Source organism: Apostichopus japonicus, chromosome 6 (genome assembly GCF_037975245.1).
Source record: "Apostichopus japonicus isolate 1M-3 chromosome 6, ASM3797524v1, whole genome shotgun sequence".
Taxonomy (NCBI): Eukaryota; Metazoa; Echinodermata; class Holothuroidea; order Aspidochirotida; family Stichopodidae; genus Apostichopus; species Apostichopus japonicus.
In genome coordinates, this window is record NC_092566.1 from 10,135,449 (window position 1) to 10,163,351 (window position 27,903).

General features: G+C 36.9%; 1 protein-coding gene across 12 annotated transcripts in view; it reads right to left on the minus strand.

The window, feature by feature from the left end:
• Positions 1–27,903, minus strand: part of LOC139968943 (uncharacterized) — a 74,115-nt gene that overhangs the window by 33,867 nt on the left and 12,345 nt on the right. For all 12 annotated transcript variants that reach the window (XM_071973569.1, XM_071973574.1, XM_071973572.1 and 9 more), the window contains 5 exons: positions 13,893–13,992; positions 12,297–12,409; positions 8,356–8,434; positions 6,887–6,986; positions 3,749–4,809 (listed from right to left, as the gene is read on the minus strand). In XM_071973569.1, coding sequence (XP_071829670.1) covers positions 3,749–4,809; positions 6,887–6,986; positions 8,356–8,434; positions 12,297–12,409; positions 13,893–13,992 — 1,453 coding nt within the window. The remainder of the gene's footprint in view (positions 1–3,748; positions 4,810–6,886; positions 6,987–8,355; positions 8,435–12,296; positions 12,410–13,892; positions 13,993–27,903) is intronic.

Consider the following 27,903-nt stretch of genomic DNA (forward strand, 5'->3'; position numbering starts at 1 on the left):
TTAAGGGATTACTCCAGGCACAGAATTAATTTGTCTATGTTGTAGACCCTTAACGAGACACTGTTTATCAGTTCAGGCTATATTTCTGTATCACTTTTCAATTTTCAGAAATGATGCTCTGATATTAAAAAAAATTGAGGCTATTAAGGTAAAGTTTACTGGAATATAGTCCAACAACATAGACTATATTAGGTTCCACTGATGCAAGACAATACTCAAAAAAGAAATCATGACACCTTTATGGCCACAAAATTACATGTTAATAATGCATTCCCAATACGTCAAGGACAGATGGATGTTGAGGGCAATCCAAGGGTATCCTTTTGTTTATAAGAAGACAATCAAACATGTTTTGCATGAGTCATTAGAATTTACATAACAATGGATTCACGTTAACATAAATTTAGGCCTGCACTGAGGAACTGACAACATTACCAGTTTAGCCAATAGGGATAATTCTAGCGGTTAAGCATAGCTTACAGTTACCACGAAAAGCAAAATAGCTACTGTACATTTATAGAAACATGACTATCACTCACTTTTTATCTGACTATTTTTGCTTTTTGACTTTGACATTTACATACTGTAATATATCAACAATCAACTTCTGCATTTAGTCATGCTTTTAATACATGTCTACATTGAATACACTAACGAGAGTATTGAGCTTAATGAGAATCAGGGAAGAGGCTTTAATGGGACTCCCATTGTCTGATATGACTAAAATGCAACCTACATAATGTTTAATTACTCTTCGAGGCAAACCGTTCCGTCGTCGACGACAAATGAAACAAAAATCTCACTAAAACTCTCATAATTTTAAACTGTCTCGCTACCTGACAAAGGGCTCGGCATTTAATGAGCACGATGAGCAAATAATGTGCGCGGTGACAATTCAAGTTGATACTTTATATACATTTTACACAAAAGCTATTAGCTTGAACAGAGCAAGCTTGTCCTGTAAACAACTCAATTTATACTTAGTCTGGAGGGGCTTGACAAAATCTTATAATGGAAGAAGTTGTCAGCCATAGACAGCTTGTGCTAAAGGCTGAAGATATGGTAAAAGAAAGAGCGTTAGCATTATTCCTTCCTACGGTGATCACAAAATTATTTGCAAGGTTGGCTCACTCCTGTCTTCATCTATGAGTTATTCTATAATCTTTTTTTTAATTTTTTATGCTTTTGCAGACAGACACAATTATGCTTAAACTGGACAACATTAAACAAAGTGAATTTACAGTCTGGAAAAAAAAGCATGTTTGTGTACAGTGAAGAGGCGCATGTTAAGAAATTCGCACCACTACATTCAATGACAAGTGGCGTGGCTAAAACAAAAGATATATTTGAGGAATGTTAAGGTTAAATTACTATATTAGCACCTTTCCCTCTTTGTTTACTCTTTCTGTTTTGTTACAAAATTTAGAATTCCCAGCTCATGTTTAAATTTTGCTACACTGTGGTTGGCAAGCTAAGTGATCTAAGGTAGAGACCAACATATGTTTAATAAGCAATTACTTTTTCGATAGTTGTGTATATTGCCTCAATCGACATGGGGGACTTCCTCTCACAGTTAATAACCCCGTCAGTTGTGTTTCATTTAGACTGGGATTTTCCTCTTCGTTCAGAAACCATAGTTGCTAAGTAACTCCCTACAGGTGTTTTTGGACCTTTTTTCAATTGCAGTACATTATATTCTGAAATGGGAGGTAATTTTTTTGTGTGTCTTAAGAGAAAACACACTTTTTAAGACCCACTCTGATTGCATTATCTGTGGCTTCCATTTTGTAATACTTTTTCTCAATGTCCATAAGAAGAAGAAAAATATATACTTCCAAATATGTGCTACACAGAAAGGAAAACATCAGTTGTCTTGGCTTTCTACACTTTCTGGTTTTCGTTGTTGTTGTATATTTTTTGGCATCCGTGACATGATGTCAAAGGTCATGTGAGAAGAGATGGTGATTTTGTCAATCATTACATCCTGTATAAGGATATTAAACCATTCAGACTTGTTTTTCACGTCCCCTGGTGAGTAAACAGCTTTAACCAAGCTCAGAAGACAGCTCTTTATGTTTATCATCCTGAGCAATCTGATGTGTGGAATGTGCGAAAACAGCTAGCAGCTTAATATGCGTCACCTTTATTCAACAAAATCCACAAAGTTAAGAAAACTGTCAAGTCCAACTTTAACAATTTTTAACAATCAGAAAGACCATTTTATAATGGCTAATAAACAAACAAAAACATTACAAATTGGAACTACTACTGAATGAGAAAGAAAAACAATTTCAGTGTTTCAATACACAACAGATTCAAATACTGGTGTTTTATTTTTGTCACTTTATCGTAAGACATGCTACTTACTATTAACATTAACTTTATTCTTGTAAAATTCTTGTTTATTCTTGTGTGATTTTCACTCAAAAGTTATCCTGGAAGCAGTGGTTTAACATAAATCACCATTCATATCTTAGATGCATACTTGCTCTATCAACCTATTACACACATCCATAACACATCAGCGTCAAAAAAAGAAGATAAAGCAAAAGGGTTGCAGACAGTTGTTAACAATTACAAACTCTTGTCAAAATCATCCCTTGCTAACGGAAACAAGACAAGCCAAAAAAAAAAAAAAAATTGCCAAGTGCCTTGATTGTTTTGAATAATATGTCAAACCACCAACCCTATGTAGATGGCTGCAATTAACTTGAAATATTGATGTGAGATTTTGTTTGACATCTGAAACAATCTCACAACCAGCTTAAGGGAATATTATTAGTAAAGAATTTGGAGGGGACCTAAGCATCAGCTTCACCGGTGTATTAAGGAGAGGACTTAATCATGGTACTTCCTGAATTGAGTCTGACATCTTAAATGGCTTGAGAATGGCTGTATCGATAACCCTAATGTATTGCTTACATCTCTCCAAAGTGCAAGCTCTGAGAGGTCGCTCTGAGGCCCTTTTTTCCTTTCCTCGCCGAAATCTCAGCCTCGCACTCGCTGGTCATGATGTCGCGTACGGTTCGATACCTCGGGGCAATCTCTCTCTCTTTCGCGGGTAATGATCGAAAGCTTTCACTATCAACTCTCAGATCGACGGGAGGCCCTCGTCGATGAATATAGGCAATAATCTTGTCTGATTGTTTCAAAACATAACACATTCTCTGCTATAGAGGAAGTTTTGACATCTATTATGACTCAGCGTCATCCATTATAGGAGGAAGATTTAAGGAGGCTGTTTAGACTTACGGGAGAGGAACACGTAGGTAGTTCTCTCTTTTGTCTAGATATGACTGAACTGGTGCCTCGTGACCTTGCTTTTAAAGTATCACACACACACACACACACACAGAAATAAAAAATAAAATTCCTTTAAAGAAACTCCACGATACATTAATATTGGGGGAAATTCCTTGATAGAAAGGTATAAAAATTCATTGTCTTTCAATGTATTCTGGATTTATATGACAGACAGATTCAGAAATAATAAATAGGCCAAATGATGCCCGATCTAGAACAAACACGACCCAAGTCCTTCATAACGGGGACAGGGTTCAAATATGTTTGGCTAGATTTTCCCGTCGAGAGGAATGACGGCAACTGCATTCGGAGAAATAACGATCAAATCTGGTCTTAAAATCAGAGATGTTGGACACCTCTGTTGGGTTCACACATCTTACAAGATCTTAGGTTCATTTATCGATCATCTCTAAAAAGGTAAAAAAAAAAGAGAAATATAACTCACCTGGTTCCGGAGAGGCGACTTTGAGAGGAAGAGGGAGAACTTCTGCCACAAGTTTCTTCTTCTTTTTCTTCTTCATTTCTTCGTCCTTCTTCAGTTTCTTCAACTTCTTCTCTTTCAGCTTAAGTTTCTTTAATTTCTTCGCCTTCTCCTTCATCTTCAGTTTCTTTTTCTTCCTCTTCTTCTCCATGTCTTTGGCTTTTCGGACCAAGCGGGACGCACTCGCCGAGAGCCCGCTGCGCGCCTTCTTGTTGGTGCTGGTCACCGACGGGTTGACCACGGTCTCTTCTTCCTCCACTTTCTCCTCCGTGGTATCGAGGACGGGAGACGGAACGGGAGGGGGAGACGAGGGTGGAGAGGACGGCGGCTCCGGGGAGGACGCCGACATCTTCCTGGGCCTCTTTGGTGGCGCATAAACAGGTGGGATACCATACAGTCCTCGTTTGCGTGGCGACGAGGGCGCTGCATAGAGGTGCGACAGCCCGTCAAAGAGTCCTTTGAGTTGTGCGTTACCGGTCCGCATCATTTGCGAGTGAGGGGACGATGAATTTGAATGGGAACGAGCATCGTCAGCTGCTGCTGCAGCTGCAGGAGGGGCAAACCTTTGAACTATCGGCAGATTTTCTAATCGAATCGCTTTCCTGGCTCTAGCCACTTTGGATTCCTTGGGCTTAGGGAATGTATCTGTCTCTTTGGCCTTGGTTTTGTCCTGCGGCTTATCGCTTATGGCAGGAGCGGACGACGGCAATGACGACGACGGTGGTATCGGGTAGAAACCAAAGCTCGCTTGAGCAGAGCTGCGGGACTTCCGCACGTTAGTAGGAGTGAAGAACCGTGAAAGACCGTCCACTAGACCCTTAGGCTTATTTGCTGGATTGCATATGGCGAGCGTACGCTCGTGGTCAAGAACCCCGTCGGGGTGCAGCGAGTTCTTGCCATTGTTTAATGTCCTATTTGGGAGGGGGACCGATGCGAGATCTGTTAACTGCACATCTCTGTTGAAGTTTGCAACATGCTTGTTCCCTGAGATCTTCCGATTTACTCCTGGTCCTTTGGACGATAATCTTGGGGAAGGATAAGAAACAATACATGATTATTTATCTCTGAGAAGGGAAGACACTGATGTTTGCAGCAATAGCAACTATTAAACTGAGATCTCTGGTCATCATGATGCTGAAGAACACAGACGAGAACAGTACAGGACAATTGACTAGATACACTGATCTATCATAACGCAAAAAGTTAAGGGTCATAAACACTGGTCCCAATTTGTAACATGCTACAATTGTCTAAAAGTATTCTAAATCACTTTCCTGAAGAATCTCACCATCAAAACTATTCCCAAAATTCAGGAGTACTATTGAGATGCTAAAAATGTCTCATTGTGGGGAAAAGGAGATTAAGGATGGCAGCGAAATGTTCATTCAAGTTTGAGCATGAGTGACAATGGGGCTCCCCAGCCATGCCCAAAATTAACAGAGGGTGTTGTCATATGGGTCCCACCTAGTTCCACCAAACCTGACAACATGCAGTCTGCGACTGTAGATCAGAACGGTATATTTACAACTCTGTTCGTATTTATTGAAGAAGAGCTCTTCTGAAACATATTTTAGAAGTTTCAAGGGAAAAAAACACATCCTTTTAAGCAACTTAACTTATGTTTTCTAAAGACCGTTCTTCGTTCGGTCACAGCTGCCAAATTGAAACCTTAAACTAGTCAATCTCGCACCATGTCTGTGTGCAAGTTCAGCACGCGTGTAAGCATGAAGGTGAGTGCTTTTCACCCGATCTTGTATATCTGATTCACAGATCTGTGAGCAGTGCAGGATTACGCACATTAGACTTGACGGTGCCCTCCGCTAGAGAGCTGCATCATAATATCACTTCCTAGGACATTTGAAGACAATACTGATGATCTTTCGCTGTATATCTTGCAGACAGACTACAGATTAATCACTGACATTAAAACAGTATCAGCAATCTCTTCTACTGAGAAATATACCACTAAGACTTACACAAAGTAATGAATAAACCTACTTATTATCAAATGAGACACAAACCCAACCATCATTATTGATTTATTGATCTATGTGATAAAGGTAAATGTTAATGAACAAGTTCCCTCAAACAGTTTAGCAAAATCTCATTGTACCCGGGAGATATCAGGTTCACACAAAGACAAGGCTGATGACTTGATCAAGTTTAAATATATGACATCATCAGAGCCATGTTACATGTGCTTCAATTGTACATGTTTTCTCTTTATCTAGTTTTATAGAAATGATTATTTTCTGTAATGGAAAATGGGGTTTTGGCATATATCTAAATCTAAATTATTGATGCTATTTTACATGACCTAATGATGATATCAGTTTCAGTGTCAACATGTTACTTTGACAACATGAAAAGAAAAACAAGGAAAAAGGAAAAGGTTTCATATATCCTAGTGGCACGATATCTCGTTACATATTTATTGCTCACAGAGATAATTTTTTAACTACGACATCTCCCAAACTGAGCAAGAATCTTCTTAGCTCTTGTTTGGGGGAGTTTTGTTCCTTCACAAAGATCTCTGTCATATTATGCTAAAGATGAGAGTAGGATATTGTGTCCCCTTTAAGCTCACATATACATATACATTTACAGTGGAGAGGCTATGACAAAGGATTCCCAACGGTGGCCTGGTGGATAACGCAAGCCGCGAGACCAGTTCAAGGCAACTGAAAGCATATCACGTCAACTTCATCCTTGGTATATCCTAGACTTAGGGGAAATTCCAACATCACCAGCCTTCTCTGCAGCTCATGCACAATGTTCACAAATTTTCAGAAATGCTGCATAAGGAATTATATGAAAATTTAAAGAGTTTCCCGTGATGTTCTCTGAAGAGATGCAATATTGATTAAACCGATGTCGCAAGTTTCCTTCGAAATTAAGGACTATAAATGTTTCCAGACTGGCATTGAAAATACCTACGGAGGCCACCTGTAATGTGAAGGGGCAAAATGTGTACTTTCTTCAAGGGTTACTGTTACAAAAAGAGAAAATAAATAAATAAACAAACAAACATAGGTATGATAATGATCTTGTGTACCACACAAATCTACAGTCTTCCTCTCTGTGAAAAATATAAAGAAATACCTCTGTTTATAGCTCAGTTTGGGTCTGCCAACACTGTTGGTACCAGCTCTTACTCCACCGAGACCTTTGCCTGTCCTGCAAGCTATACAAGTCCAAGACCCTGTTGACATGACAAGAGAGGAACAATAGGCTTATCAAACTAGTACGTTTCTGTGGGAATTATCAGGGTTGTTCGTGCGTGTGTGTTTGTTTTTTGGTGTTTATTTCTTGTTTGTTTGGTCACATAGGGACAACATATCAAATTTGCTTTGTCAATTATTTTATTTATTTTTCTTGAAGTGGCTGATGACATTCCATAACCAAAATTATACATATTCCAAAAAAAGCCATTTTAAAGTTACAAAGCTTTTTCTTTCTGATGTAAATGTGAACTTGGTCTGGCCTTCTCAGTTCATGACGAATTATGATCTGAAGCCATGATGTTTGTGATCTTTACAAAATTGTAATCAGTGTTTTAATTCTGATGAAGTGATTTGGTCATAACTGGACCAGAAAAACGTTGTTTTATGTTTCGGCAAATTTTCATAGTTAGATAGGTTTTTTCAATTAAAAAAGAAAACAAAAGGAGTTATTGTGTTGTAGAAACTAGATCACAAAACCTGTAATATTGTTAACTATATTTGTCTTAATAATGGATAAACTGAGTACTTTTGTTAGATAGCAGCATTAGGTATTGGCTGCAAAGATAACAGTTGAAGATTGACATCCTGGGGTGATTGCAGCTTCCAGCACAGTACCTCGCTTGTGGAAAATCACTTCCAGTTCAGTTATGGTCATTGGAATCTCTCGAAAAGTGTAGGCATGGCATTATAAACTTTTCTATTTTCTAACTGTTATTAATTGGTCACTCTAACTTTTAATACCACCTGTAAGGCGCATTGCGTGATCCGTTCAGGTTGGATTCTGGGTTGTTTAAGATGAATTATGATTCTATTATTTCATTCTATATTTATTCTATGGCTACAATTCAGGACCCCTGTAAATGACATAACAGTACGAGCAATTCCTTGCACACTCTTCAATCTTCCATTGAACTTTAACATTACGATTAAACTATATAATTAGTCAATAAATGGCATTTTGTGGAAATTTATACCTGAAACTTGCTGGTATATTTCTTCGTTAGAATAGCATGTCTTCAAAACAAGACCTTTTTCCCCAAAAAAATCTAGTACATATTGTCTTGACAAGCTAAAATGACTATGAAAGATATGATGGCCTTGACCACTGACAAAAAAATGGCTTGTAATGTAATTCTCTAAAATCTAGATGCTTTTAGAGACAACAGCAAAGTTATAAATTCATTTTAAGAGGGCTTGACGATGTATATAAACTGATAACATGATCTAAACCAAATCCAAACTGCTACTTAAAAGTGAAGAGTTAAACCTTTAAAAGCCTGTAGATGGTACTAGAGGATATATTGAGCTGTTATCAAGACAATTAGTCATATATTAAATTGCGTTCACCTTTTGGTAACCTGTTAACCGGTGGCTTGAGGCAGGTTGGATGGTACCCACTACAACAAGTATCACAGACTAGTAACTCCTGAAAAAAACAGAAAACAAATGAAATTATCATTAACTGCATACATGTACAGTATATAAACAAGGCTAAGCCATTATAATTATACTCTAACCCATCTGGGACTAGTTTTCCAATTTTTTTATTTATTTTGCAGTTTACCACACATTAAAGGAAAGCAAATTCTTCTCAAAATTAGAGCCTGGTTGTATAAAATTGTTAACAAGCAGATTTGAAATATCTCTCTCTCTCTCAAAAAAAGGTTTGAATCAGGGAAGCTTTGTTTGAGAGATTAATTCCAAATTCAGTTTGGCAACTTGTGCAGACAAAAAAGAAGAAGTGAGAAAAAAATTGGGGGAGTAATTCATCTTTGTTACACTTTTGGTAACAAGTTACCACAGATTATGAATCAGGTATTACCACATTTTCATTTATCAGCAATGCAAGAGTTAAATGTCACAGTTATTATTTTAAGAGACTGTATAATATGACTCAACTCTATGATTAATGTAATGTCGGTGTTTATGTAGGTGTTTATGCAAGCTACTTGTTTGTCTAAGAGTGCAATACATGCATGTTTATATGTATATGTTTCTACTACTACTACTACTACTAGTACAAGGTTCACAAACACATGCTTTCAATAGCTTTCTAGTGAATCTCCTCAACCATTCTGTATATCTGAATACTCATTTGTCATTCTTCTGTATCATTACATACGAATGAAGACACATAGTTTTGTTATACTGTTAATATCTGTTACAATGGTTGAAATAAAGTTACCTGGAAGTTACACGGTTGTGACTAATGTACACTATTACAGGGGATAATTTATCCAGTATCGCATAGCAAACTGCATAGATACAAAATGTTCAATTTGCTATACAAACTTGTGTAAAGATGCATCTGGCAGTTATCTACACAAGATCTATAGTATTCAATGAGGGAAAACAAATCAGAGGTTTAGAAAGTGCTACTTTCAATTTTTGAACACTAAATTACTCCCTGATATATATATGGCACCCTCATTATACAGCTATGTGTATTGACACTGTACAGTACACTCACATGTCCCAAAACACTTTGGGTAACATTCTATATTGGACGAGATTTCACTTCACTCTTTGACCTCAAGTACATGTAACCCTATTGGACCCAGTGTCTGGATAAACCTCTCCACTTTCATACCAAAATGTCATGGACAGCTTTTCTCTCTTCGTGTAAGCTGAGCTCAATACAACACCGCCCCATGTTTGTATTTTTGGAACATTTTTACCTCACCACTTAACCACAATTTCAAAGGTATTAAACAGAGGTATTTTGCGTGTCATAATGGACATGAATTTAGCACAGACAAATGTAATCACTCACAGGGTAAGTTCATTCTCGGGGTGGATCAATCACTCGCAGCCTGGTAGCTTTATCATTTATTACAAAATTATGTTTCCATATGCAGAACTGATTTTGTTTTTTGGCTTTATTGCAATGATGCATATACCAGGAGGCCAATAAAGAACTGCTTAAGACATCTACCTCCTGCTTTTAATATTCAGTTTCGACAAAAAACTGTGTCAGTATAGCTAGCTTTTGTACAGAAAATCAATCAAAATACAATTTACATGCTAGAGCGTGAGTTATGCTTTAAGCAGAGTAGAAAAAGACAACCACAGCCGATCTCTAAAGAATTTTTTTATTTTTTTATTTAATATATAAATATGTAAATCAACAAAACTAGGTGTTTCTCTCAGTTTATGTAAGAGTGAAATAGTTATATTTATCCAGGCACTCAGGAAATTACTTGTAGTTAGCGATGCAAAACCTCTCCCGAGTCACAACCAACAGCCCTCCCGTCCTCCCTCGGGAAAACAAAAAGGTTGTGAAAGAATTGAGGCAACTTTTCTTCAGCTGTGCTCATACCAAATTTAATCAACAGTTGAGTTCCAAACAATGTGTGTCAAGGCTAAACTAGATAACAAGCGAATGGTACGTACGACTACAACACACATATTGGTAGACCTACATACATTCAAATCTCCTATTGAAGAAACGTCAAATGCTTCATGGTAATCTGGTCGTCCGAGACGACCAAATTTCTGTAATGACAACCAAATTCAACTCTGGTGGTCGTCTGACAAATGACGAGTTGTTTGCATCAAATTCAAATTGCCTTGTATTGACTAAACACCTCCAAATAGGGAAATGATAGATTGGTATCTCCACCGGTCACTTTGGAGATAGTCGTAATAGACAGACATAGTGTTAGGCCAATGATCCCAAAGGGGAGTTTTCTGACCCAAAGCTGCTGGTTTATTCACCAAACCTACACATCTCTCCTACAGTGTACATATTGGTCATTCTTTTTTATTTTGCTACAATTTCAGACAAGCAAATTTTGCTGTTTGGATAACTAATATGTAAGACCTAGTTGTCCAAGAGACAACCTGAAGGGAAAAAAAATGCTTAAAAATTTGCCCTGATATATGCTTTTGATGAGCTATGAAAGGTAACCTGTTTCAGGAGAGTGAACAATAACCGGAAAATATGTATTTTTGCTCTATTGCCCAGTGGAAAACCTCAAATTTGTACACATGTATGCAGAACACACACAAAAAAAGATACCAATGTAGGAGATTAATGTTAAGATACTTGATGGATGTCCACATTTGTCATCAGTTCCACTGCTATAGCAGACTAAAGCTGCCCTAGGAGTCGTAACCTCGGATTACACCTGCTTCTTCATCCTACCTAAAATCACAGTCTCCTGTTCTATCCTAGAGAGGCAAAAAGATATCCAATCCATACGGTCATTTACAAAGCATTTCCAGAACTTGTGAATCATCTCATTTTGTACTGTTCTTACGTCCAGCTGAAATGGATTTATTTGGGATAGTCTTAAAACCCTGAAAGAAACCTGTTCTCACTGACGTCAATGACTGTATGTTTTGGGGGCAACCCCTCTTGGCTGCCTTTGTGTGTTTCCTGTTACACATAACTTCCCCAAGAAAATTAATCATATTCACAAAGACAAAAGAGGCCTAAATATTCTGACAAGGAATCTCAGTAATGGCTAGGATGGTTCTTAGAAAGAAAACATTTTCCGAGAGATTTGATTAAGATACTACCACAGAATACAGAAAATGTTCAAAAATGTTCAAACGCCATCAAGATTTTCAAGGATACTTAAATGCTGGATTCATTGAGGATGAGTTGGATGTAGTGGACTCTGTCCTGCCAGCAAGGAAAGAAACACTTCCACAAGAATGTAGTTACAATCGTATCAGATGGATGAAAATCCTAGCTCAATCCGATGTCTTTATGATTTCAGAATGGTATATTTGAAAGGAAAAGGGTAACTGGGAATAAGAGGGGAGGGAAGGGGGCGAGGGAAGGGGGGTTTTAGGCTTTAAGAAGATCAGAGTGCTTATGTATAAGAGACAGGTTAGCGAAGGAATGAAGTAAATACAAGAGTTGCATTCCTGAGTTCTCTTGTTCATATCAGAATGCAGGCCAAACAATTCTTAGGTCTAGCATTTTTCTTCAGATATCAGACACTTTTGGCCAGAAGATAATTTGATATGTGTCCTGCTGGGACTGGCAAGCACTGTGTGGCAGGCAAATGCTAAGAGGTTACCGATTGTTAACAATTTCAATGCTTACCTGTTTTCCACACGCAACATTCCATCAACATATTTATACAAAATGTAACATTTTTGCATTCCACTCCCTAAGACCCACTTACAAGTTACCACCAACTCTCCCCCTCCACTCTGGATGTAACATTCAGATTTTCCACTTAAATATTACCAATTTTACATAATTTGAAAATCACAATTTTTTCATCGCTAGGTTTGGCAGTCACACAAACCTGACCACCAACCCTTCGTACCTTGTTTGAATGCTGTCTACAGATTGCACACTTTGAACAAAAGGAGCATTGCCAATGAATGCCAGGTATCCTCTGCGTCAACTCGGGTGTGTACTTCAGGCAAGGAGGATGAACTGCAGAAAATGAACAAAGGGAACAAAGTGTGAAGGAAAGTTTTATCCAGTATCGCATCCCAAAGTGCTTTCTCAAATGTTTTGGACTAAAAGTAGTTACTCAATGTTTATTTGACAAAATACAGACTGTAGCAATGGAGAAAGAAAAAAAACACATTTTATGGAGGATGTACCTCACTGTCACGCACACTTGATTCACTGCCAAATGAATTAGCCTATCATAACAAAAACAAGAACCCATCAACCCCCCCCACCCAAAAAAATGTCCATTTTCTCCTGAAATATGTCAAGAGTTGAACACTTCCATGAAAAATAGTGTAAATATGTACACAGTAGATTGAACAACTAGGACACCTTCCTACAAGCACAAGAGTACCCATAAAAACAAACTTCACAATCCCCCCAGTTCACTTAAGTGCAACCACTTGATAATTGATTTTGAAATGTGCACATTCCTTCCTAATCTGTAAAATCAAAAATCAGATCATACATGTAACACAAACTTTACTGGGTGTTTTGCACTAGTGAAAATCTACCACCCACTGGTGAAAATGTTTTCCAACTCTGCCAGCAAGCAGACTTCTAATCTTTGACCTCCGAACATTTTACCCATACCTTAAATTGCTACTACTACCATGCATGAGGAAAGGGTCGAAAGGGGGTAAAGTACTTTCCACAATACAGGAGGTGTTGACTGTCACGTCCCCAGCTACTATATGACTTTTATCTAGTGGCAGGTCACTTTGCATATGTTACAAGTGGTCCATTTTCACAAGCTTCATATTTGAACATGTCAAAATTGTTTAGTTAACCCCAAATTCCTAGATGATAACATTAAAGAGTTTCAACTGTTCAGTGTGATGGTGTGCCAAGGTTACATTACTACATGTATCACTCAAGAATGGACCACTGGAAGAAAGTAAATAGTGACATCTTCGGAAAGAGAATCTTTTCATATTCATGTTTACTTTCCTTCCATGCAGGACAACAATTATCATGATCATCTCTATGAACATGAGAAATATTTGTTGGTTGAATTGAACAGAACATAATAATCATGGTCAAAGCTGTACAGTTTGCAATGGATAGTGATATTACATCATTCCATCCAAACCATTTATTGTCTTCACATGAGACCGGGTAGAAAAGACATGGTAAAAACCAATATTATTTATCATCCAAACTTTTGTCATCCGAGCTTAGTTTTAAGAAAATCTGGTTGCTCTATGACAACACGCAGTCCAGTAGTACTTGTTTCCCAACAAGAAAGGAAATAATCAATCTGAGAGTACCGACAGTAACGACATAAAATTCTCCCAAGTCTGGACGGTAAGCTTGGGAGAATTACATGATGATTTTCCCCGACTAATCATCAAAACTCTTTCACAAGACATTGATTCACTTTCATCAGGACACGAGTGATTGGGTACAGGACTAAATTATATTCGAAGTACATATTTAACATTTTATATCAATACCGCACCTTTTCTACTGCATTCTGTACAGGAGACTAGCTTGCTTGGCACATCCTGCTTCCCACAGATGTAGCACAAAGGACTACTCCCACTGCTGGAAACACTGCCCTGTAATCCAAACAGAGAAGAAATAGTGAGAATAGCATTAGGAGGAATGGACAAGAAAAAAAAGGAGAGAAAAAACAGTCAATTCTCATAAACAAAGAGGGGAGGAGAGGTGGGGGGGGGGAGGACTCAGGAAAAATTACTAGCAATCTGGCTGATGTCCTTTGAGTATTTTGCAATTATATTTAAAAACACTTGAAACAAACAGAATCAATTATACCAAAAGTTTCAATAGTGGGAACACACAAACGTGAAACAAAAACAAAATACTACTCTTGTCTCTTGAGTATACTGTATGGACCCTAAAAGCATCCTGGACCTTGGTCCCTGGACCTTGGTCCCTGCTACCCAGATGAACAAAAACACAATTGTCAAGCCATAGTTTTATACTGAAGTGAAAAAAGAGGAGAGTTTAAGATCATTAAAAACAAAATTGGTGGAACCAATGAAAGTTAGTTTCACTGCATAATTTGAAAGCATGGAACACAAGTTAATTCATTAATGATAAAAAATATACCTATGAAAGAGAAATTCAAGGGTAATTGAGACGCTGGAGCAGGTAACTGGAGGGAATCAATCTTGCATATAAAGTTGTATATTACAAACTTGATGAAATTGGAAGTTTGCAATGCATACTATAATATATTGTTTACAATTGTGTAAAGGAGCATTATGAATCCAAATCTGCTTCAAATGTATGGTTCTTCTAGTTTCATTTTTTCCATGTTCATTTTCCCCCAACATTTCAGCACTTTGTCTTCACTGCAATATAATGTGCAAAAATCCACTGTTACCTCACTACATGTATTCTTTATTGATCGAGCCAATCAAGCCAAGTAAGTCTACATTTAAAAAAAAGCAACTGCCACTCATACCTGTCAGGCAACTGCGCCTCGAGTGAGAATCGCAAAACTCTTTGTGAAAAATCACGCATTGAAGAACGGCATACATTTAAAAAATTGTCTGGTTTGATTCATTGTGCATTGTATAAGCTGTCCATGTCACATAGAAAGTCCCTTCCCCCCCTCCTCCCCCCTACAGAATCAATCTCGAAACTTTTTTACAATATTGTTTACTTGACACTTTAAAGTTTTTTCTTCCATTTTCTATGTTACCAACTGAATATTACTATCCTAGCCTACCCTTATTAGGGTATGTCACAGCAAAACCTAACCACCTCGCCAGTTTACATGCTTCATAATTGAAACTGTTTTTTTAACCAAAATGACAACTAAGCTTGAAATGTTGATTTGTTACTGCTTAACGTATCAGCTGTGAAGAACTTTGTACTGGCCACTAAACTGAGACTCTAGAGTATGGATGGATGTTCCAAATTGTTAAGAAATACAATGTTGAGTTGTAGTAAATTTGTGCAATAATGTTAGGTACAGTATTGCAGGGCACTGTACTGCAGGCTCTCTGGAGTGGAAAATCATTGGTATTCATGCTACAGTACAACAGGTTTTGCAGTAATATTTTGCAATCAACACTGGTATCATAGTCTCAGGTGGCAGGAACCTGTGTCCTGTTGTTTTTCAACCATTCCAGTAAGCTTTAGGAGCGTTACTATTGTTGGTTAACGAACAAGTGGAAAATATTTGGGAAGTTTTAATAATAATCATATCATTATGGAAACAAGGAAAAACAGCCGTGAGACATATATACAGTTATTCTCATCCTCAATCCTGCCTCAAGTTTACGCTGCAGGTTTTGGATGAACAAGAAATTAAAAATAGAAAAATAAAACTTAAGTAACATTTCGATCCCTGAAATGTTAATCTTCCCTTCATTATTTCCAATTATGCTTTTAGTCTACATTAAACACAATGGAAGAAAAACGTTTTTTTTTAAAAAATTCAAAAATGAAATTAATCCATTTATTTGATTTTTATCTTCCACAATATATACCAACTTTCCTCTCCATCACCACGGTGATGTGAACGGGAATAGACCAGACTGGTTATGACGAGATGGCTCAGTGACTCATCAGCACTTGTTTACAATTTATTGGCGATGACTTTGAGCCAAGTGACTGTACTTGTCATATTTTGACATGATCACACCTTGTTAATAACCCAGTTTGTATTACTAAGACTATACTACTGTACTATACTTGCCAGTGATGATAAAAAATGAGTCACAAATTAAGAAAGAAAAAGAAAAAAGGAACCCGTTAAAAGTCTTCCCCCTAAACTGCAGAAAGATTAATGGAAAACAAAAGTAGACCATGTGTCATGTGTGTGTAGGTATTTTATAATGTCTATGCCTTTTTTTCACCAGGCAGCAGCACAATGTACCTGATTAAATAAACACCTCCGTCACTATGAATCAGATGATTCAGTATGCAGATTGGGGGATTAACGTTTTTAGGATCATACCACACAATCATGTACTTCATGGACAACAATCGCTAAAAGGGGATTTGGGAGGGAGGGGCAGCTATTCTCGAAAGTCTAAGTCTGGGAAAGATGTAAATTATTAAGGACAAGTTTAGTGCACATTTGCTTACAGTCAGACATTTGGAGATGACAGTTTTGGTTGTGATATCAGCCAGCCATTCAGTCATCTCTGGACAGTGGACTGATCAATGATCCAATAATTGTTAAAATTAGCCCTGCCAAGCATATACACCATATTCATACCATGGTTTTTCCATTAATAGAAAACCATGGAACATTTTGCATGAATTTCAATCAAAAGTCACAAGTGGGTGTGACAATAATATGACAAATACCGAAGGAAAAAAAAAAGATTATATAGTTAGAAATTGGTTGTACGATATTCAGACACAATTAGTCTTATTCAACAGACTCATGAAATTTAAAAACAACAACAACAGCACCAAACATTGCAACAGGGTTGAACTCTTCCACATATGAAACATCCACAGAAATTAGAGGGGTGTGGGACAGATGTTGGATCACCAAACCTGTGGCAAAACTGTTTTAGTGCTATCATACACTATCATAACGACAAATATGGCTAGGATATTGACAATAATTTGTGAAATTATTTAGAAAAAGAGAATGCCTGCGAATATTTCCAATGAAGTTGGAGGTTTCATTCCTCTGCTTTTGGAAGAGACCAATTGCTTCTCCTACTACCCCTTTTGATACCAATCCCCTGCCCCTTTCATCCCAATACCCCCCTTCCCCCTCCCAGGCCAATCCACTTCCAATCCCCGACTCCTACTAACAGACCATCTATACCCAGTTTAAAATAAATCAAATGACTAAAGTGTAACAACAACAACAACAAAAAAGCACACCTGCCCAGGATTACACCCTGCTACTGTACCTGTGGTTAAAATTTACACCCTTTGTTCCTTAAACATTGAACTCAGTATTAATCTAATAGGAGTATCTACGTAAAATGTCCCAGCATGATACTAGCAGGAAACGGAAATGAGTCTGTGGGCTACACACTTGATATTAAAGTACACGGAAAGCCTCAGGCTCCTCCAAGAAGCCTGCAGAAGATCCAACTTTCAGTTTTATCCCTTCTTCCACAATAAAAAAATCAAAAGAAAGCAAACTGATGGTGAGAAATGGCAAAAGACTTGGTGCACATACTGTACTCAATTCATCAGTGCTGTAAAATTAGGGTATTTTCATATTGAGGTCGGTGATCACGTAGTCCGTCTTTGCACAATGAGCCAAAAGCCACAAAGTACCAGTATTAAACAGAATGGGAAACACTTTTAGTTTCCTTTTGTCTTGCCAACAAGTACCATTTTTTGGAAAACTTCCTCTTTATGTAATTGAAACCAGCATGATCATCACTTTTTGTCTGATTGTTCTAAATTTAAAACAGTTGTGACAAAACTGTCCTATCAAATATTTTCACCCTTTTTACAAACCTTTGTTGTTGGATTGGGGGGGGGGGGAGAGATATAATCTTTACAAGTCCAAAAATAAATATGAGCAATGACATCACTTTCTGTCTGACTAGACATGAACTTTCCCTTTATAGTTTAAATTTGTAAACATGTAAGATTCGAGTGTTTCATGTTTAGCCGCATCTGTAGTGTTTATATAGTAGAGATTTACTGGTCCAGATGAAGGAAAGACAGCAAAGGCTAAGTGCAGTTGAAAGATCCGTGAGAAAATAACCAATATATCATCATCTAATACTTAAATTGCCATTCAGCAACAATTGCAACACTTGGGTTATATGATAAAATGTTGCTGTAGTCTGATTGGCAAACATCTGAAACAGAGCACCATACAAGGCACATTTGTGATTTCAGGAGGATAAGAAAGGGTGAAGGAGTGGAGGAGTTGGGACCTTTTTCATTTAGCTATCCAATATGCTATGTATCAAGCAAAATAACACAGGGCTTCACAACAAATGCAGTCTTGAAACAGGGTTTGTGATTCCTTGTACATATTAACATGAGCGAATTTGCAAACCTCAGGTTACATATTTTATTGGATTTTTCCCTGTGCATGACAAAAGATATCTTTGGACAGGTTCATTCTGAAATAATTTGAATTTCAACACCTATAATTCTTACTACATCATGCACTTATTAAACACCAACTCTCAAATCTGGATCTCTCAGTGATCAGGGCGAAAGCAGTCTTTTCTCAGAATTTTTGATGAGTAATTTGTTACTATTTTCTGTACAGTGACTTAAGTTCACAAGTTTTAGAGGAATTCACTTCATTTGAGATACAGTTATTAGAAATTGAGTCATGACACCCGAAGACACTGGAGGGGATCAAACATGATAACTCTAAATTTCTCACTAGTGTACAAAGAAAACGTGCACATGTTGTTCTTCCTTCGTGCGCACAGTTAAGTGATACAGTGTACACACACAAAATAAGGAAGGAGGAACCTTGCACTCTCCAGCCAACAAGGCAAAAGCAAAGAAAAGATAAAAATAATGCATTTTCGCCCTGTCTAACTCTTCATACTCATACACCCTTCTCTGTTGTGATTTAACATCAATTAACAGATTATAGCCCCAAGCTGATGGGATTTTAATGCGATTCATGATTCCTAAGCATCCATTTATATACTGTGTACTTAACATACATCTGGAATTCCCAAGTGAGCGAGCGAGCACCACTTTCATTTCTTTATCAAAATATGTATGTATTAAAGTCAAACCTCGACAAATATTAGAACTGCTTCTCCTACTACATGACTTGTTTCATTCAATGAATACTGAAACATATACTCTATATATATATTAGTACCAACAACCACAGGCTTAACTACACACAGAGAGAGTATTTGCCTTTATGCTCCTACCAGGTCATATTTAATCGCAAGCTAAAATTGCTCTTTCTAAGTTACTTTTCTTCCTCTCTCAACCTTCTCTCTCTGTCTGTTTCCCTCCCTGTTAGTACTGTCAAAAGCATTCTCCTTATACTAGCCCATGGATGGCTTCAGGCCATATATATACATAGATGTTTCAACTGTCATTTGACATGACTGGGCGTGATCTTCAAAAGATAAAGGCAAACTTAAAAATTACCACCCGCACATTCCATCCCAAGCAAAGCTAATACCGATATAATTATGTACATTTCAAACTGTAGCGGGCAGCATGGAGTAAGCACTTACGGTTCTACTGTCAAAGTTTGGTCTGCAATCATACACTGTATCAAGCCATGTCGGCATGATAATGTGTTCAAAAAGACAAGAGTTCACTGTGACCTCGGGACGACCTGTTTTGCCAGCCTGATGGTAATGGCATAATTTAAGAATCTGTTGTCAGAATGATTTTCTTCCCTATCTTTTTCATCCTCTCTTTTTTGGGGGTAGTGACAGCTCGTTTTAAGATAGGAAGTCGGATAAGAATTAATTTGTTGTTGTAATAGTCTGATGCTTATAATAGATTGTAACAACATTTTTTTTTCTGCTTAAGGATGGTAAAATACTCTGGGCTGTTGTTCACCTGAAAATAAAATAAAATGAAGTCTGGAACGATGCACATTTTAAAAGCTTATTTTTTGGGGGCATGGTTTAACCTTTATATCACTAAAGGTGGACAGAAAAATAGGAATCTTGAGATGAAACTGCTGTAACCTCTTATTTATGAAGTCTTTCCTTTCATTCTCCTATCCTAACCCCCCCCCCCTTCCCCGCAGTATCTGACCTTTGATGGAGGTGCTAGTGTACCAAGGAACTAGCACACAAAGGCAAGCAACGAAAAGGCTACAAAGCTTAAACAGTGCGCAATCAGTATACTGTAAAAGAATTTACAACAGACTAAAATGATTTTAAGTTGTCCTTGTTACTTGAAAAGGTAGCAATGATCAATTCCTTGGAAGTTGAGGGTACGAAAAAAAAAGTGTTAGAAAAAAATCAGAATACCAACAGAATGTCAGCTGGCTTAATAGTAATTTTTTGGCCATGTTTCATATGAGAATTAGATATTTAAAAGAACACTACAGACAAGATTTTCAAGTTTTGACTGCCCACTTCAAGTGATCAGTAAGCCTCTTGCACTGTGGGCAGGTTTACAAGGTGTTTGTACTCTGCGTTCTGCTGACCTCAAATAACCTTTGACATCTAGGACAGGTGAGTTAGTGTGGTAGGAGACAGGTAAGAGAGGAGTAAAGTAAATATCTATGACAAACAACAGGGTTGTATCATCACTACTTAAAGTATGGATCCACATTACCATGCATTAAATTAATCACTTAATTGAGTTAATTATGTGTTCACAAACAGAGGGATCACATAAATTCACACATCTACATACACACACCACCAACATTGCATACATATATATCCTTTTTGCCTTTGGCAAGGAATCAGAACTGGTACAGAAGTACATTGCATAAGATGTAAGATGCTTATAACCAATATAAATATATATCTGTATAAACAGAATACCTAGTGAGACTTTGTAATCCCCATCATAGAAACACAAGTGTCTACATGTCTGACATGGTAATCAATATAGAAAAGATATATACAAAACATACACCAAAACCAAAAAGAGTCTTTAGACATCAAAAATATAGAAAGATATAATGATTTGTCAATAAACTGAACCCTGATCAAATATTTTTCATACTCTTTGTTTACATCTGTCAACTAATGCGACTCTTTCACACAAAGCTTCTCGCACGTCGACACAATGTAAGCAAGTACAGCATTTGAACGGTAGTAATTATCCTCATGTTCCCCACTTCCCTTCTATGTTGCTTGGCAATGTTTCAAGCCGCCCTGTCAAGAGCTGCTACTACTGCATGTATATATATACTGCTGTCGTATATGTAACAGTCATGCAAACACAGTAGCTTATTTAATGTTGTATATATATATATGTACAGTATACACATACTGTACATAGCTCTCATTTGTAATGACATGGAGCCTCCTCCTGTAGTACATCAGATATATAATCTGTCACAAGGCCGGCTACAACACATCGTGACACTCGAGCCCTGTTGTTCCAAACGCCCCGCCAAATAGCAACCGGGGAAGGTGTGTTAACAATCTCTGCTGCTGCTGCACTAAAGGCAACTGTAGTTGTATCGTCTAATAAAAATATTGAAATCGTCGGTTCTCTTTCGCATTAATGAAGGGTATCATGTCTGCAGCCATCATATATGAGGAGGAGGAGGATGCATGATGAATAGGGTGGAAAGGGTGGAATTTAAGTAATCAGACTGTTGGTCATGATATCCCTGGATTCAGTTGTTTTGAGTTTAGGATATGAACATGACGAGAATCATCGGTGGAACTTAGACAAGGAGTGGACTTGTGTCAGGTTAGAGAGAAATGTTATGCAGCACTAACACTTTTAGTACCAAACATGTGTAAGATACATTTGTAAATAGTGTAGAACTGGAAATATGTGACTTCGTTTTCTCCGTTTTTTTTCTTTTTTTTTAACTGTTATCCATACATCAGGTCCTCTGCAATAGGTCACATGGTTTCATGTGACTTAAGGTAAAGGAAATTTGGAAAAAGATGCATCTTACAACAAAGACATAGATCTAAAACAAAGTGAGGGGGAAATTTTCTGTGAATGCAATTTTGGACAAATCAGGAACCTGTTTGTCCCTAAAAGCCTACATTAGTACCATATATTCTTACTGAAACATGACTGATAGGTAATAGGTTCTATCCAGATTGTAAATTTGTAACATTTCTCCTGCTTTTCCTTCATTTGTTTTGCTGGTTTAGTTGATTTTTTTTATTGTTGACAACAAAAGGTATGAGGGTAAAACAACACGATTATTTATTAAAATATTTTAGAAGGTTTATTCTTTCAAAAACCAAATAAAATTAACAATTTCTAGAATTTTCAACAACTGTGCAAAATATTCTATGGAAAAAAAAACGACAGGTCTCTTTAAAAAGAAATTAACTTTTGATACAAAAAATCTAAAAGCAATTTCAATACATATGGTTGTACAAGAGTTTTTTTTTTAAAACCACATACACAGAGGGTGGCCAAGGATATGTGACCTTAAGCCAGGGAAAGGTCACTCTGAAATTACCTCTATTGTCAAGTACCTTGGCCAAGAGGGTGTGAAGGAGAAAACAGTTGGCCAAATTTATAGACTCTTGTTGCTAAAAGGAATGTGAAAAACATCCTTCTGTGCAATTTTGGAGACTACAAAGAATGTTAACAGAAGGCCTGACCATTAAAAAAAGGGTCTGATTTCCTTTGGCCTTGGCATGTGGTAAAGAAAAGGGCAATTCAGGGGTAACTGATTGGAATCACATTCATGAATCCTGGTTGAGGGGCTATGCACTGAAAATCAAATAGAAGTCTGGTTATGTATCATGATTAAGATGGAATGCAAAAATTCACTAAGAGAACACTGCTCATCAGATCATGAAGGTAAAACAGACAGATGGAACTGTCCTTGATGTGAATCTGCTTTGCAGACATGATGTGTCTTTTAGGAAACGAAGGAATGTCTGGAAGGATGATTCATCAATGTAATACCTATCAGTGAGTTGTTTTATGGTCTCTGTTTTCTTAGTGTTGACCTTGGTGGTTAAAACCAATGACATTAGACTACTACTACTTCTTGTTGTTGATGATGATTACTTAGAGGGTTTTTATAGGGTTGGGTGCATCAGCCGATATCTGTATTTAACAGGTATAAACAGGTTTGGCAAACTGTCGTAGAACACAGTTAGCAATACATGCATGTTTAAGGATGACTTTAGATGCATAATGTTTTGTCTTGTTATAGTCCAAACAAATCAAAAATAAACATTTGAGTACTAGGAATGTTCCTATGTCAGCTAATCCAATTCTTAAGATATTCATTCAACTTTCATTCACCTTTAAAATGTTTCATGTCTAGAATGCTTCCATTTAAGGCTAAATTGATGGTGCGGAAGGTAGGCTAATCTGTAGATGCCATAATTACATTAATGTTAAATCTTTGTTGTGTATATATGCTAATCACTCAATCAAAACATGTTCTATTAACATAAACAACACAGGATCCTTGAATGACATTCAGCTCACCATTTGTCCTTGATAAATTTGAACCACATGAGAAACATGTATGTCATTTGCGGCCATAAAAGTGTTGTTTTCTCAGTGAGTGTTGTGGTCATTGCATCTGAGTAACTGACCTAATTGTCTGTGTATTGTAGTCTACTGTACATAGTCCAGTCACTTGAAGTTTCAGGATTAACATCAGCTGTTTAAATGGTTATTCCTCAAAAAATAAAAGTGATATAGAATTACAACCTGGACTAATAGCAGTCGTTTTTAACAGTCTTCTTGTATTCTATAAATGGCAAATCCATAGACCATGTATAAGAAGTAGCTATGTTGCTAGGTACCATGAGATATCATGCTTAAAAGGTTTTCAGAGTTTGACGGCTAGTGATCCAGATGATTGAGTTCTTCTATTTCACATAATGCATCCACATGCCGAGTATGAAAGTATTCATGAATGCTTCCTAACTTGAGATTACATGTTTACAAGGTTTTAAATATTTGACCTCTGGTGATCTCAGATGACCATTAACCTCACTAAAAAAAAGTTCTTTTACTCAATATAACACATCCACATGATAAGCATCAGAAGTATCCATCACTCTATCTTGAGATATCCTGTTTACAAGGTTTTCAGTGTTTGATGTCTGGTTGACATTTGACCTCCACGACAAACTATAGGCTGCTGCTTCTCAATATGGTCAACAAATCTACATGCTAGTATGAATAGTATCCATGCTTCCATCTTAAGTAATAGTGTTTACAAGGTTTTGAGGATTTGACCTCTGGTGACCTCAGATGACCTCGACCGCCACCAAAAACAATAGGTTTCTTCTACTCAATATGAAGTATACACATGCCAAGTATAAAAAGTTTTCATACTTCCTTAAATCTGAGATATCATGTTTACAATGTTTTCAGTGTTGAACTCAAATAATTTTCGACCCCCACCAAAAACAAAATTTACACACACATGCCAAGTATGAATAGTACCCATGCTTCCTACCTTTAGATATTGTGTTTACAAGGTTTCCACAGTTATTACCTCTGGTGGTCTCAGATGACCTTTGACATACACCATAAAAAAAAGGGCTCTTCTTCTCGATATGGGGCTCTACACGCTCCATATTAGATCCATAAAAGGTACCCTTCTTGAAATATTGTGTTTACCAACAGGGATTAACACACACACATACATACACGCACGGCATCATGAATGCAAAGGTTTTTCTCTTGTTATGAAAACATAAAAGGAGACATTTTGATGGATTGCTAAAAAAAGGTACCATAAAAATGGACTAGACAAACAATTTGTTAAAAATCAGTCCCTAAGTTGTGGTATTAATTATTGAAAAGACACTTTTCATTGACCAAATGCTGGTTTCCTAATATACTAGTAAATGACAGCTCAAGTACACACAGAACAGACTATATAACGTGACCCTCAAGACCCAAGAACTGGATTTCTCTACATACTCTACTCTACATACTGAACATAATATATTTTACCCAACCATTCCAGTGAATTACTTTCTGCTGCTCTACATATGGCAGCATACACAGTTGCTACGTAGACCAGATATGAAAACAACAAGAGAGTCTGTATCATTAAATTCTTGTAACCCGACAGACGCCTTTCAATAAATTTAAGAGAAAGAAAAAAAATATGAATCTGTTGATGGATCAAACCCGCTCATTCTTCAATTAAATCACAGCTCTGGAAATGTCAACAGAACAAATCAGTTAATACGACACGGCAAAATATGACGAACAACCCGCCAACGCTGGATTCATTAACTGAGAAGGCTCACTTCAACCTCTCTCCTGCCAGGAGCAAACTTCAGGAGGTTAACTGAAGATTAAATATAATGGTAATTTATCAAATGGGGAGTTTAGATCTTGACACGATGGTGGCAAACAAATTTGAGTTTGGAAACAATTACAGAACCCTTACACAAAATCAAATAGATAATTCAATTGCCGGGGAAAAACCAATTGGGCATTATGTTTAAAACGAAATACTGTAAATTCTGGGAAAGCAGTAAAAATAAATTTATGTGCATACATGATGTTTCTGTTTCTTTTTCTTTTCCTTGTATTCCTGTAGAATTGTTTAACAAAAGGAAGTTTTGACTGATTATTTCTTGGAATTTTGACGAGGGTAAATACCTTTTCTTGTCGGACGATGATAACTAGACCAGCATGTAAAGGTGCACAACGGTTCAGATGACTTCAAAATAATCCTATAAAAATCTTAAAAATTGAAATAATTTTGTTTTTTCCTGTTTGAAATATTTGTCTAATATTTATTCAAATAATAAAAGGCAACTATCAAACAAAATGAAACAATAGTGAGGAAAATGAATGATAACTATTTACAGTTTTCTAGCCAAATGATACTGGCATATATCAGACCATGCCGGTGGACCCAGCACTCATCAACATGTACAACATCTACGACAAGTTATAGGCTGCTGCTTCTCAAAATGACGCATCTACATGCTAGTATGAATAGTATCCATGCTTCAATCTTGAGTAATAGTGTTTACAAGGTTTTGAATATTTGACCTCTGGTGACCTCAGATGACCTCGACCACCACCAAACACAATAGGTTTCTTCTACTTCTACTCAATATGAAGCATATACACATGCCAAGTATAAAAAGTTTTCATACTTCCTTATATGAGATATCGTGTTTACAATGTTTTCAGTGTTGAACTCAAATAATCTTTGACCCCCACCAAAAACAATTCCAATCACTATAATACCCCACATGCCAAGTATGAAAAGTACCCATGCTTCGTACCTTTAGATATTGTTTACAGGTTTCCACAGTTATGACCTCTGGTGGTCTCAGATGACCTTTGACATACACCATAAACAAAAGGGCTCTTGTACTCGATATGGGGCATCTACACGCTCCATATTAGATTCATAAAAGGTACCCTTCTTGAAATATTGTGTTACCAGCAGGGAATCACACACACGTACACACGCTATCATGAATGCATAGGTTTCTCTTGTTATCAAAACACAAAAGGAGACATTTTGATGGATTGCTAAAAGATACCATAATAATGGACTAGACGAACAATTTATTAAAAATCAGTCCCTAAGTTATGGTATTAATTATTGAAAAGACACTTTTCATTGACCAAATGCTGGTTTCCTAATATACTGTAATATTGTGTAGTAAATGACAGCTCAAGTACACACAGAACAGACTATATAACGTGACCCTCAAGACCCTAGAACTGGATTTCCCTACATACTCTACTCTACATACTGAACATCATATATTTTACCCAAACCTTTCCAGTGAATTAATTTCTGCTGCTCTACATATGGCAGCATACACAGTTGCTACGTAGACCAGATATGAAAACAACAAGAGAGTCTGTATCGTTAAATTCTTGTAACCCGACAGACGCCTTTCCATACATTTAAGAGAAAGAAAAAAAAATATGAATCTGTTGATGGATCAAACCCGCTCATTCTTCAATTAAATCACAGCTCTGGAAATGTCAACAGAACAAATCAGTTAATACGACACGGCAAAATATGACGAACAACCCGCCAACTCTGGATTCGTTAACTAAGAAGGCTCACTTCAACCTCTCTCCTGCCAGGAGCAAACTTCAGGAGGTTAACTGAAGATTAAATATGATGGTAATTTATCAAATGGGGAGTTTAGATCTTGACACGATGGTGGCAAACAAATTTGAGTTTGGAAACAATTACAGACTCTTACACAAAATCAAATAGATAATTCAATTGCCAGGGAAAAACCAATTTAAAATGTTTAAAACGAAATACTGTAAATTCTGGGAAAGCAGTAAAAATAAATTTATGTGCATACATGATGTTTTTGTTTCTTTTCTTTTCCTTGTATTCCTGTAGAATTGTTTAACAAAAGGAAGTTTTGACTGATTATTTCTTGGAATTTTGACGAGGGTAAATACCTTTTCTTGTCGGACGATGATAACTAGACCAGCGTGTAAAGGTGCACAAAGGTTCAGATGACTTCAAAATAATCCTATATAAATCTTAAAAAAATTTGAAATCATTTTCATTTTGTTTTTCCTGTTTGAAATATTTAAAGTCTGATATGTATTCAAGTAATAAAAGGCAACTAAAGAACAAAATGAAACAATAGTGAGGAAACTGAATGATAACTATTTGCAGCTTTCTAGCCAAATGATACTGGCATATATCAGACCATGCTGGTGGACCCAGCACTCATCAACATGTACTGTGACGTACAGTGAATGAGAGAAGCGTGTTGAGTATAAATAATTCCGAGACTGTTAAGGTCTATATATATATATATACATCATTTGAGTTTCAATTTGGGATTGCAGAGCCTACAAGGTCTTACATGGAAAAAAATAATTGCACTACTTCCAAGGACTACTTTGCTATAAAATGACATTGGGAACGAAAATGTCATATATATCAATGAAGGTATTCT